Below are 13111 nucleotides of genomic sequence, written 5' to 3' on the forward strand. Positions count from 1 at the left end.
TTGCCAACTTCATCATTCCTGCTGCACTTCTTTTCCCCTCAGTCCTTTATAATTAGTGTCTTCGGAGCCCTCCTAAAGTGCAGGGCAGTATCAGACAGAATCGGCTAGTGCTGCACACAGTGAGGGGAGTCCTCCCTAATCGTTATCCTCCACATTATCTGTCACCCAAAAGATTGTTTGTTATCTGTACAAGTAATCACAAGAAACCCGATCAGCTTCCCTCCCCTTGGTATCAGGCCAGCTTCAGCCTTTGGGCAGATCTTGCCATAGCCGCTTGACAAGTGACTGATTGCTGTTCTCCCCTCCTGAAAATACCTTCCCAGGCTCTATAAATTCCACCACTCTCTGTCATGCCTGGGTAGTAGGGGACTCCAAGTGTTTTCTTCGGCAGCTCTCAGTGGTACAGAGTGGCAGGCAGATGTTTTCTGTAGGAGGTGGTGGCCTCGTTCATGACCCAGAAATTGCAGAACGGTTTCCCAGGCCCTCATAGCTTCATGACTTGGGGTGTTGACTCCTAATCTGCAGGGTACCCTGTCCTGTGGGGGTCATCCCTTCCCAAGATCAACAAGCAGATGTAGCCCGTCCTCTGCAGAGTGGCGCCCACCGTCACTAGTGCCCTTTTGGGAAACGAGTCATCTAGCGTTGTCTCCTGTCAAGCTTGACCGCAGCTGGGAATGTGAATAGCCAGGTTGCAGCACATTTGTTCGTGGTTTCCTTTGGGCAGCAGGTCAAGATGAGAAGTTTGTACAGATTCAGACTGTCTCAGATTCTGCGACACCCGGTTACCTCTTCTCCTCTCTTTATGAGGCAAATCTTGCGTGTGTGTCTGTCCTCTCCTCCATTTCAAAATGCATGTGCTGTGCACCCCTAGTTCATAGTAGCACTATTTACACCAGCCAAGACGTGAAGCAACCTAAAAGTCCACTGACAAAGGCATGCATGAAAAAGATGTGGTATATTACACAATTGGATATTACTCAGCCATAAAAAGAAAATGAAACGATGCCGTTTGCAGCAACATGGATGGACCTATGATCATACTAAGTGAAGTCAGTCTGACAGAGAAAGACAAATATTATATGATATCACTTATATGTGTATCTTTAAGAATGCTACTAGTGAACTTGCTTATAAAACAGAAAGAGACTCACAGACAAGAAAATAATATTATAGTTACCAAAGGGGAAAGGATGGGGAGGGATAAGTTAGGAGTTTGGGATTAATTCACTACTATATATAAGCTAGATAAACAAGGACATTCTATATAGCACAGGGAACTGTAGTCAAAATCTTGTAGTACCCTATAGTGTAAAAGAACCTAAAAAAGATACATATATATATGAATCACTTTGATGGACACTTGAACTAACACAGCATTTTAATTCAACTATATCAATTGAAAAAAATTTTTTTAATTCATGTCCTAGAATGACCAAATAAGTCAAATATTGATCCATTTTTAAGAAAGGGAAAATGCCCTATACTTCATGTAAGAAAGAAAGCTAGTGTCTCTTCATGTGTAATCCGAGAGCACCCTGACTAAATTCTTGGGCTTCTGTGATAGCTCAGTTGGCAAAGAATCCGCCTGCAGTGCAGGAGACCCCAGTTTGATTTCTGGGTCAGGAAGATCCACTGGAGAATGGATAGGTCACCCACTCTGGTATTCTTGAGCTTCCCTTGTGGCTCAGCTGGTAAAGAATCTGCCTATAGTGCGAGAGACCTGGGTTTGATCCCTGGGTTGGGAAGATCTCCTGGAAAAGGGAAAGGCTACTCACTCCAATATTCTGGCCTGGAGAATTCCTTGAGCTCTATAGTCCATAGGATTTCAAAGAGTCGGACATGACTGAGTGACTTTCATTTTCACTTCTTCCAGTTTAGCCATACACACAGCTAGACTCACGTTTTTCTACAGACAGAAAAATAGTAGATACTGCACCTATCACTTTTAATGTATCTTCTCTTTTTATTCCATATTATTGGCTCGTTACCCTCTTACACAGTTCCTGGGGAGAGATCTAATTTGCCATGGGTACAACTAGATTGCAGCATATTGAATTAATACGAAATCTCCAGGAAAATGAAACAGCTCGGCCACACAGTTCCCCTTTGAAAGTATGAAGCTTGGGGATGTGTGTGGAGGCAGGTCCCTCTGAGTGGTTCAAGGCCAGGAGGCTTGGTCAACTTCAAGGAGTCCCACCACCCCCACCCCCACCCCCCCGACACACGCACATGCACACACACACGCGCGCGCACACATACACACAGCTGGGCCTGGAGAGGGGGCCACAGATGAGGGAGGAGACAACCGACTGTGGGGTGGGAAGAGAGCTGTGGGCTAATGGAATTGTTCTTTAGCTCTTTGGAACATGGGTGTCCTTTGGGGGTTGTTAGAATACACATTTTTGGGGTTCAGTGAGATGGGACATGAACCAAGGAATCATTATTAATATCCACACTTGCAGAGGGCCAAAGTTCACAGCTGCAGAAACACTATTTGGGTGCCTTTTCCCTCTTGCTCTTGACTGTGTGAAGCTGGATTTTGATGAAGTCATAATAATATGATAATTCAGCTGGATTCGAGCAGTTCTCAGTGGGGGTGCACACTTGGGGGAGATTTTTGCCAACACACACAACTCAGGCATCACCCCAATTCTGTTAAATTAAAACCTTTGGAATTAGGGCCTCAGTTCAGTTCAGTCACTCTGTTGTGTCCGACTGCGACCCCATGGACTGCAGCAGGCCAGGCTTCCCTGTCCATCACCAACTCCCAGAGCTTACTCAGACTCATGTCCATTGAGTCAGTGATACCATCCAACCATCTCATCTTCTGTCATCCCCTTCTCCTCCCGCCTTGAATCTTTCCTAGCATCAGGGTCTTTTCCAGTGAGTCAGTTCTTCACATCAGGTAACCAAAGAATTGGAGTTTCAGCTTCAACATCATTCCCTCCAGTGAATATTCAGGACTGGTTTCCTTTAGGATGGACTGGTTGGATCTCCTTGCTGTCCAGGAGACTCTCAAGAGTCTTCTCCAATGCCACAGTTCAAAAGCATCAATTCTTTGGCACTCAGCTTTCTTTATAGTCCAACTTTCACATCCATACATGACTACTGGAAGAACCAACGTTTTGGCTCAATGGACCTCTGTTGGCAAAGTAATGTCTCTGCTTTTTAATATGCTGTCTAGGTTGGTCATAACTTTACTTCCAAGGAGCAAGGGTCTTTTAATTTCATGGCTGCAGTCACCATCTACAGTCATTTTGGAACCTAAGAAAATAAAGTCTGTCACTGTTTCCATTGTTTCCCCATCTATTTGCCATGAAGCGATGGGTCCAGATGCCATGATCTTCATTTTCTGAATGTTGCATTTTAAGCCAACTTTTTCACTCTCCTCTTTCACTTTCATCAAGAGGCTTTTTAGTTCCTCTTCCCTTTCTGCCATAATGGTGGTGTCATCTACATATCTGAGGTAATTGATGTTTCTCCCAGCAATCTTGATTCCAGCTTGTGCTTCATCCTGTCAGCATTTCTCATGAGGTACCCTGCATATAAGTTAAATAAGCAAAGCGACAATATACAGCCTTGATGTACTCCTTTCCCGATTTGGAACCAGTCTGTTGTTCCATGTCCAGTTCTAACTGTTGCTTCTTAACCTGCATACAGATTTCTCAGGAGGCAGGTCAGGTGGTCTGGTATTCCCATCTCTTGAAGAATTTTCCACAGTTTGCTGTGAATTAAGGCCTAAGAATGTGTATTTTTAAGGCTTCCAAGTGATCCTCCTGTGATGACGAATTAGAGGACAAATGAACTAAAGTGCTTACCTTCATGCTGTGAGTTGTACATAGTTAAGGAAGAACCAGCAATGCATCAGTTGTTTTTGCTTTTACCGTTGTTCCCAAATCTAATCAGTTGTTACGTAGGGCAGTCCTTGATTATAACCATTAGTGAACAAAAGTGTGCTGGCATTTCACACCTGGGAGCTAGTGTCAGTTGTCCTGTTCACAAATAAAACCAATAATCAGGGCCTGTGGTCACAAATAAAACCAATAATCAGGGTTTATGGATAATTAAGCCATTATCCTTTTAATAATACACTTATAAACAGATACATACTCTGTAGAGAAAAAAGCAACATCTAGTTTTAAATAGTAAAATACACTGTCTTTATGCAAAAATATCCCATGTATTTAAAATAGGTGGCTAATTTGTGGTTTATTCAACGGTTTCCTTAAACAAATATTGACTACCTATAATGGTCAGGGACTATTCCCAACAGATAGAATAGTGAACAAGTCAAACAAAAATTTCAGCCCTCGTGGAATTTACATTTAAACAGGGGCAGACTGTCCTGACCCTGTCCACTTGTGAATGGTTATAAGAAGAATGAACACATTCTCTCCCCAGTGCTGGCCATTCCAGGAGATTTGTAAGATTAATGATCTTTTTACTTTACTTCCTCACACCCCCACCTCTATTCTGTAAAAGACACTGGCATCCAGACTTCACTAAGACACCTTTTTTTGAGACGCTATTCTGCCATCTTTGCAGCCAGGCAGACTATAAACAAGATAAAGAAATTAACTATATAGTGTGCTCTGTAGATACTAAAGAGAATCCCTCTGTGCAATTAGTATTTTACTGGGAGTCGGTTGCATTCTGGCACTGTTAAATATATTTACAAAGATATCCCTGCCTTCAAAGAGTTTATCATCTAGTACAGCGACTTATTACATGCTTCTCAGAGAGATTATGGTAGTAATTTAATTTATATAGTGCAGGACAGAGCTCCCAACCTGTGCGTGCTGTGCACATTACTCTTGTCTTCGAAGTTCCTTAGCCTTTTCTATAACACTCCCATTTATGCAATACAGTCATTACGGCTAAAAACAGCATAGCTGTGTCATGAAACGTGGGGGAAAGTTGTATAAATTAACAGACTGTGCAATTTACATTCTTTTCCCGTGGCTCATTATTTCTATTTCTACCATACATTGAGTCTTTGAAAGCCCCAGGGCTTTGAATACCGATGTTATCAGATCAACATACTTGTTGCTGAGAAACGTAAAATAAGGGCAATCAAATGTGCTTGTGGTATAATGGTTTTCAGGGTATGAGATCAGGGCCACCACATCATCCTGGGAACGAGTTAGAAGTACAAATTCTTGTGTCCCCCACCCCACCCAAACTCCCAAGTCAGAATCTCTGGGGTGAGGCCCTCCAGTCTGTATCTTAACATGGTGATGAGAAAGAATGGCTCAAGTCATTCAAACACATGTCACTCACTGGTGGATACTGATTAAAGCAGGTGAAGCAAGTGTGTGATTATCCAAAGGTGACTGCACTAGATCCTGATTTCATGGTTTTGCACTTTTTTGGAATATGCTTCAGACACTAACCAGGCTAAGGCTTGAGACATCTCCACATCTGGGTTAGGAGTGTATATGAGGTGGGTATTTCTGCTTAATTGACTATGCCAAAGCCTTTGACTTTGGCACAATAAACTGTGGAAAATTCTGAAAGAGATGGGAATACCAGACCACCTGACCTGCCTCCTGAGAAATCTGTATGCAGGCCAGGAAGCAACAGTTAGAACTGGACATGGAACAACAGACTGGTTCCAAATAGGAAAAGGAGTACGTCAAGGCTGTCTATTGTCACCCTGCTTATTTAACTTCTATGCAGAGTACATCATGAGAAACGCTGGACTGGAAGAAAAAAGCTGGAATCAAGATTGCTGGGAGAAATATCAATAACCTCAGATATGTAGCTGACACCACCCTTATGGCAGAAAGTGAAGAGGAACTAAAAAGCCTCTTGATGAAAGTGAAAGAGGAGAGTGAAAAAGTTGGCTTAAAGCTCAACATTCAGAAAATGAAAATCATGGCATCCAGTCCCATCACTTCATGGGAAATAGATGGGGAAACAGTGGAAACAGTGTCAGACTTTATTTTTTGGGGCTCCAAAATCACTGCAGATAGTGATTGCAGCCATGAAATTAAAAGACGCTTACTCCTTGGAAGAAAAGTTATGACCAACCTAGATAGCATATTCAAAAGCAGAGACGTTACTTTGCCAACTAAGGTCCGTCTAGTTAAGGCTATGGTTTTTCCTGTGGTCATGTATGGATGTGAGAGTTGGACTGTGAAGAAGGCTGAGCGCCGAAGAATTGATGCTTTTGAACTGTGGTGTTGGAGAAGACTCTTGAGAGTCCCTTGGACTACAAGGAGATCCAACCAGTCCATTCTGAAGGAGATCAACCCTGGGATTTCTTTGGAAGGACTGATGCTAAAGCTGAAACTCCAGTACTTTGGCCACCTCATGAGAAGAGTTGACTCATTGGAAAAGACTTTGATGCTGGGAGGGATTGGGGGCAGGAGGAGAAGGGGACGACAGAGGATTAGATGGCTGAATGGCATCACTGACTTGATGGACGTGGGTCTGGGTGAACTCCAGGAGTTGGTGATGGACAGGGAGGCCTGGCGTGCTGCGATTCATGGGGTCGCAAAGAGTTGGACACGACTGAGCGACTGAACTGAACTGAACTAATAGTCAGATGTATATGAAGTCAGGCTTCCATTGTGGCTCAGCTGGTAAAGAATCTGCCTGCAATGTGGGAGACCTGGGTTCGATCCCTAGATTGGGAAGATCCCCTGGAGAAGGGAAAGGCTACCCACTTCAGTATTCTGGCCTGGAGAATTCCATGGACTGTATAGTCCTTGGGGTCACAAAGAGTCAGACACGACTGAGTGACTTTGGTGTTCACTGTCATAGTCAGATGAAAGAAATCTGCTAACCAAAGATTAAATCTTGTTGCTATGTAACTAACAAATAGTGGCACACCTGTCACTTGATTTTACAGTACCCCAAAGGCTACGTTCTCTTACTATTTCAGAAACTTCTCTGGTTGCTGCTCCCTGTGTGGATAATGCATTTGCAGTTAACCTAGATTTCTGGTGTTATTATCAATGGGTTTGCCTGCCTATATCTTTATGTGTCTTTCACCGTCCCCTTGTTTCATCTTTCCACTTTTTCTCTTTTGCATAACAGAGTCCTACGCTTATTCTTCTGTTCTCACTGGCTTAATATATTGCACTTGTGGAAGAGTTCTGCATTTCTTTAATTCTTAAAGCAGACAAATGGAGTATCTGTTATCAGGAGGTAAAAACTAAAAATTGCATTGCTTTTAAAGTTGTGTTGCCCTTGGAGGTTTTATAAAGGGTTTTCTCTTTCTCCTTCTCCCTAAATAAATAGAAAAATCTTTGGGGGAAAAGTTGTTAGCAGGATTATTAGAGTATGGCTAGGCTTTTTTTTAAGTCTCTATTGAATTAGTTACAATATTGCTTCTGTTTTAAGTTTTATTTTTTTGGCCAAGAGGCACTTAGGACCTTAGCTTCCTGACCAGGAATCGAACCCACGCCCCCTGCACTAGAAGGCCTACCAAGGAAGTCCCCTTCAGTACTCATTTTTAAGATGATATTTTTTTGTAACGTTTGGGCCTGGTTCCTCCTTTTTAGTTGCAGAAATAAAGGAAATGGTTGTATTTAATCTGATGTTTTAAGGCCCAGTTAGTGTGGAAAACCCTTGAGATCACCTTTGCCCTGTATCCCGTTCCTCCCCCCGCCCCCCAGGTTTGTCCTGCCCTCTCCAGTCTGTTGCAGAGCCTCAGGGCCTGATTCAGCCTTCTCCTTTCAGGTCACCTATTTTTGCTTTGTTTTTGTGGACGTGTTTTCATTAAAGTGTAACAGACATACAGAAAAAGGCACAGACCATCAGTGCACATCAGAGTGGATTTTCCCAAAGTGCGCTTACCCACGTCATCACTACCCAGATCAAGAACTAGTTGGCGCTTGACCAGCATCCAGACACCCTTCCTCCCACATGTCCCCCTCCCCGTCACCTCCCCTTCCTCCCCAGTTGAACACCATCCTGAATCCTAAAGTCACACACTCACTATGCCTATCTATGGGCTTCATGTCAGTGAAATCATCTCACTGGTGAAATCTGGTGTCTTTAAGTCAACATTATGTTGGTGAGATCTGTCTGAGTTGCAGAGTGTTCGTTTATTTTCATTGCTGTATTATATATCCGTTTTGAGAACACACCAGGTTGTCTATCCATTCTATTATTGAGCGTTTGGAGTATTTCTATTTTGAGGATATTACAGGTTCGTGTACATGTCCTCTGATACATGTACATATGTACTTCTTTTCAGTATATACCTGTGAGTGGAATGGCTAGAGTAGGATTTACATATATTCAGCTTCAGCAGAGGCTGTGAACTGGTTTGCCAAAGTGGTTGTAACAAGTTCCTCCTGCGGTATGAGAGTGTGCTGGTTGTTTCATATCCTTTCTAGCATTTGATACTGTCTTTTTAATTTTAGCCACTCTAGTAGGTGGTCCCCCTTTGTGGAGTTAATTTGCATTTTCCTGATAACTGATGATGTTGAGCGCCCATATTTAATGGCTTTTAGATAGCTTCTTTTGTGAAATTCCTTTTCAGATCTTTGCCCATTTTTCTGTTGGTTTGTCTCTCGTTAATTTTTAGGAGTTAATTATGTATGGATAAGAGCCCACTGTTGGATATGTGTTTTATGTATATTCTCCTGCTCTGTGTCTTTGGAAGAATAGAGGTTCTTAATTTTAATGAGTTTCAATCATTTCATTTATGATCCTGTTAAAGAAACCTCTAACTCTGTCATAAGATATTCTTCCATGATACAGTCTAGACTCTTTGGATATATATTTAAATATAAGTCCAATTGGAATTGATTTTTATGCAAGTTTTGAGGTGAAGTTCAGGGATCATTTTCATACATGTATGTGTGTGTATATCACACACATACATATATGAAAATAAATATATGTGTATATGTGTGTGTATATGCACACACTTTATATAAAATCTCTGGACCATTAGGGTTTTACTTTTTGTTGTATTTTGTTGTGCTTTTTGCTTAATTTTTATAGTGAACGTTTTTTATTTTAGAGTCAGTTTTAATTTGCAGTCAAGTTGCAAAGAGAGTCCAAAGAATTGCCATGTACCTTTGCCCATTTTCCCCTGTCCTCATTATCTTACATCACTGTCATACATTTGTCACAGCTAAGGAGTCAGTGCCAATGCATTCTTATTAACTAAAGTCCATGCTTTATTCAGAGCAGGACCATTAGGTTTTGACCAGTGTGAGTGCGGTTGAGGAATGCTTTGACACCACATCCTGTTAACTAAACCTTCAGTAACCAGCTCCACTGGAGTGACTTGTGTTAGATCTCAGCCTAAGCTGGACAGCTCAGCTGGGCTCAAGAGAGATGAACGTAGGTCCCATGAGACCACTAGGAAGGAGCTATGGAAATCCTGCAATCAGAGGCCCTCCAGGTCTGACATTTGGAGAAGGAAATGGCAGCCCACTCCAGTACTCTTGTCTGGAGAATCCCATGGACGGAGGAGCCTGGTAGGCCACAGTCCATGGGGTCACGAAGAGTTGGACACGACTGAGCGACTTCACTTTCACTTTTCACTGTCATGCACTGGAGAAGGAAATGGAAACCCACTCCAGTGTTCTTGCCTGGAGAATCCCAGGGACGGGGGAGCCTGGTGGGCTGCCATCTATGGGGTTGCACAGAGTTGGACACGACTGAAGCGATTTAGCAGCAGCAGCAGGTCTGACATCACCTTAAACTTTTCATCTCCAGTTTTGAAAATCCTGCCTGAGTTTTAGGACAATAAGCAGTCTTCTCCTTGAGTCCTTCAGAACTTGAATTTCGTAACTTCTAACCAAAGTTTTAAATACACCAATGATGAGCAGTTTTTCATTTTTAGTCATCATGCCTAATATTACATCCCTAGGATTTATTTATCTTATAACTAGAAGTTTGTACCTTTTGAACTTTTTAACCATTTCATCCACCACTCTCCAGCCTCTACCTTTGACACCTACTCTGTTTCTAGGAGTTTGGTTTTCTAATTTTTAGAGGAACCTCCACACCGGTTTCCCCAGTGTCTGCACCAGTTTACGTTGCTGCCAACAGCAATGCAAGGCGCAAGGGCTCCCTTTTCTCCAGATCGTCGCTTACACTTATTTCTTAGCTGCTGATGATAGCCATTCTAACGGGTGAGTTCTCATTGCAGTTTAGGCTTGCATTTCCTTGGCGGCTAGTGACGCTAGTGAGCGTCTTTTCCTATGCCTGTCGGCCATCTGTATGTCTTCTTTGGAAAACTGTCTATTCAGATTTTCTTCCCATTTTTAAAAATTCAGATTGTTTGCTTTTTTTGTTCTTGAGTTGTGTAAGTTCTTTATATTTTTTTTGGATATTAACCCCTTATCAGATACATGGTTTGCAGATATTTTCTCCTGTTCAGTAGGTTGCCTTTTCTCTCTGTGGGTGATTTCCTTTGCTGCCCAGGAGCCTTTTGGTTTGATGTAGCCCCTCTTGCTTAGTTTGGCTTTTGTTGCCTTTGCTTTTTGTGTCAGATTCAAAACCTGACTGTCAGGAAGCTTACTGCCCATGTTTTCTTCTAGGAGTTTTACTGTTTCAGGTCCTGCATTCGAGTCTTGAATCCATTGTGAGTTAACTTGTGTGTGTGATGTAAGGTGGGGGTATGGTCTGATCTGATAAACAGCTTTTTAGAGAGTGTTACTACCAGGTTCCAGGGAGGGAAGGAGACCTCAAGATGACCCTTTGGCCTTGGGTGTGAGCATGTGGGGAGCTCTGTGTCTGGCTCAGTCTTCTCTCCACTCTTGAGCTCGGGCTTGGGGAATGTCACTGTGCCCCCTGAGTTCTGAGGAAGGGAGGACAGGGAGCTCTTGATACTGCCAGGCCTTCTATCGCCAGCTCCCCCGGCCACCCACACACACACACTTCTCTGTACCACACTTCAGCGGTGCTGGTGTGCTTCAGAGTGTCCCTGACAGTCTTAACTATTTTTACCTTTCAACTGAAAGTGCAGAAGAAGCCCCCATCACCATGTTTTACTTTGACAGTGGACATTTAAAATGAAGCGAAAAGGCGAAGGCAGGCCAGCCAGCCCCATTAATATTTTATGAAATACTCATTGTTCTGTAACCAGCCGTAACCCCTGTCCTGGCCGACGCTTTTATGGCTGACAGGCCAACCCCAGGAGGCCCACACACACCCGCGCCGTTTTGTCTCTGTCCTGCCTCTCCCCAGTACCATGAGCTCGCGACACTCCGCTAGCCCGGTGGTCTTCACCAGCGCCAGAAGTTCACCGAAGGAAGAACTTCACCCGGCCGCCCCCTCGCAGCTCGCTCCTTCCTTCTCATCCTCTTCGTCCTCCTCCTCCGGTCCTCGGACTTTCTACCCCCGCCAGGGCGCTACCAGCAAGTACCTGATTGGATGGAAGAAACCTGAAGGAACCATAAACTCCGTGGGATTTATGGACACCAGAAAGTAAGGACTCTGTTGCTGCTCTTGCTGGTGTTTTGCTTTTTATATGACAGTGAACAGAAAAGCCTGGGGCAATTTCCGGCAAGAGAGGAGGCTGGGCTCAAGGCTGGGGAGAAGGTGGTTTGGTAGGGAAGTTATTTTTCTTCCCACGTGAAACGGGTCTTAAATTGTTTCTCTGCCACATTCCTTAAATAAGATGTATTGCAAAACCTTCAGATTTGAGAATCTCAAAGTCTCCTAGGAAAGTCTGTCTGAAGAACAAACTTCAGAATAATTGCCCCTTGGGTGTTAAGACCACACTTGTCCCTTTGATGCTGTTAATCACAGCCTTCCCGTGTAATTCCTAACTGGCCCAGGAGGGACTATTAGAAAGTAAGTGACCACCTCTGAACATAAAGAACTTTTGACAAAATAGTACAGCAAAAAATAAAGCATTCAGTCAATGACATTGGTTTTATTTCTATAGAGATTGCATTTGGGATTCATACCCTGTGGTCTTTTTTATTAGTAAGTCCGTTGCTAATTTTGGCTTAGTGGAGTTTATAGTTTCCTGTGAAAGAGTGATTTATTCATCAGGCTTTTTATTTTGTATTTCAAACTGGTCTTGTTTCTCTTTACAAGCACTTATCCAAATAGATTCTTAATATAATTGAACAGAAGTAATTCTCCTTTTCTCTCTTCTAATAGCTCTCCATTGACTTACCTCTTTCAGACCCCATCACACCCTTGAGTCCACCTCATCAAATTAATTTCTCCACTCTCTTCCCCTTCTTTCAAGGCGTCATCAGAGTGACGGCAATGAAATAGCCCACCCCAGGCTGCGTGCCTCCACCAGGGACCTCCGGGCATCCCCAAAGCCGGCCTCCAAGTCCACCATTGAGGAGGATCTCAAGAAGCTCATTGACCTGGAAAGCCCAACCCCTGACTCCCAGAAGAATTTTAAGGTACAGGGCAGGTCTTAGGGTGTACGGCAGTCAGGGAGAGGCTGGACAGGGCAGTTACATTCTCTAGGAAGTGGTGGTTCCCAGCTCCTCCTCATCGGACGCCCCCTTCCCACCATCACCCAACTGTCTCAATATTTAGTTCATGTCTTTTCCAAATGTCCTGTCCCTGCAGCCACATCTGTTGAGTCTGGGTTTATAGTAACCTGTCCCCACCCCCAAGGCTCCTTTTCTTCCACTGTATCCTGCTTACGATGCACAAGCTATACTTTCTTGACATTATCACTCAGACGACATTGCTTCTCAGAACTCTGCAGACACACCCATGGCGCCATTGTCGGATGGAAAGTTTTCTGAAAGGGCTGTAGTGCCTTCTGTCCAAAGGGTCCTCCTCCTACAGTAGCCCCCAGGTGTCTCCTGCCCTGCGCACGCCCACAGCACCTGCACTCTGGCCTCACGTCTGCCCCCTGCCCCTGGCCAGCAAACCTACCAGCTGTACGCTGCTTGCTGTTGAGTCCAGCGGACTGACTCGGCACGTTTACCTGCAGAACTTTCCAGACTCTCTTCAGAAAGCCTTCTCTCCGCTCTCAGAATTCCAGACCAGAAATGCCTTCTCTAGAACCCAGCCTCCCTCCCCATCAAGTCCTGAACACTTGCTCAGAGTTTGTGGGTATGTCAGTGGCCAAACATTTGCATGACCACATGGATAGATTTTTTTTCTGCCCACCTCACCTTGGGTGGACCCTTCAAGCCCACCTCAGGCTCTGCAT

General features: G+C 43.8%; 1 protein-coding gene across 1 annotated transcript in view; it reads left to right on the forward strand.

Annotated features, from left to right (window-relative positions):
* The window catches only part of SIPA1L1 (signal induced proliferation associated 1 like 1), a 138237-nt gene that overhangs the window by 111117 nt on the left and 14009 nt on the right, over positions 1–13111 (forward strand). The window contains exons 15-16 of the mRNA XM_052646386.1: positions 11164–11403; positions 12179–12344. Coding sequence (XP_052502346.1) covers positions 11164–11403; positions 12179–12344 — 406 coding nt within the window. The remainder of the gene's footprint in view (positions 1–11163; positions 11404–12178; positions 12345–13111) is intronic.

This window comes from Budorcas taxicolor, chromosome 10, assembly GCF_023091745.1.
Source record: "Budorcas taxicolor isolate Tak-1 chromosome 10, Takin1.1, whole genome shotgun sequence".
NCBI lineage: Eukaryota > Metazoa > Chordata > Mammalia > Artiodactyla > Bovidae > Budorcas > Budorcas taxicolor.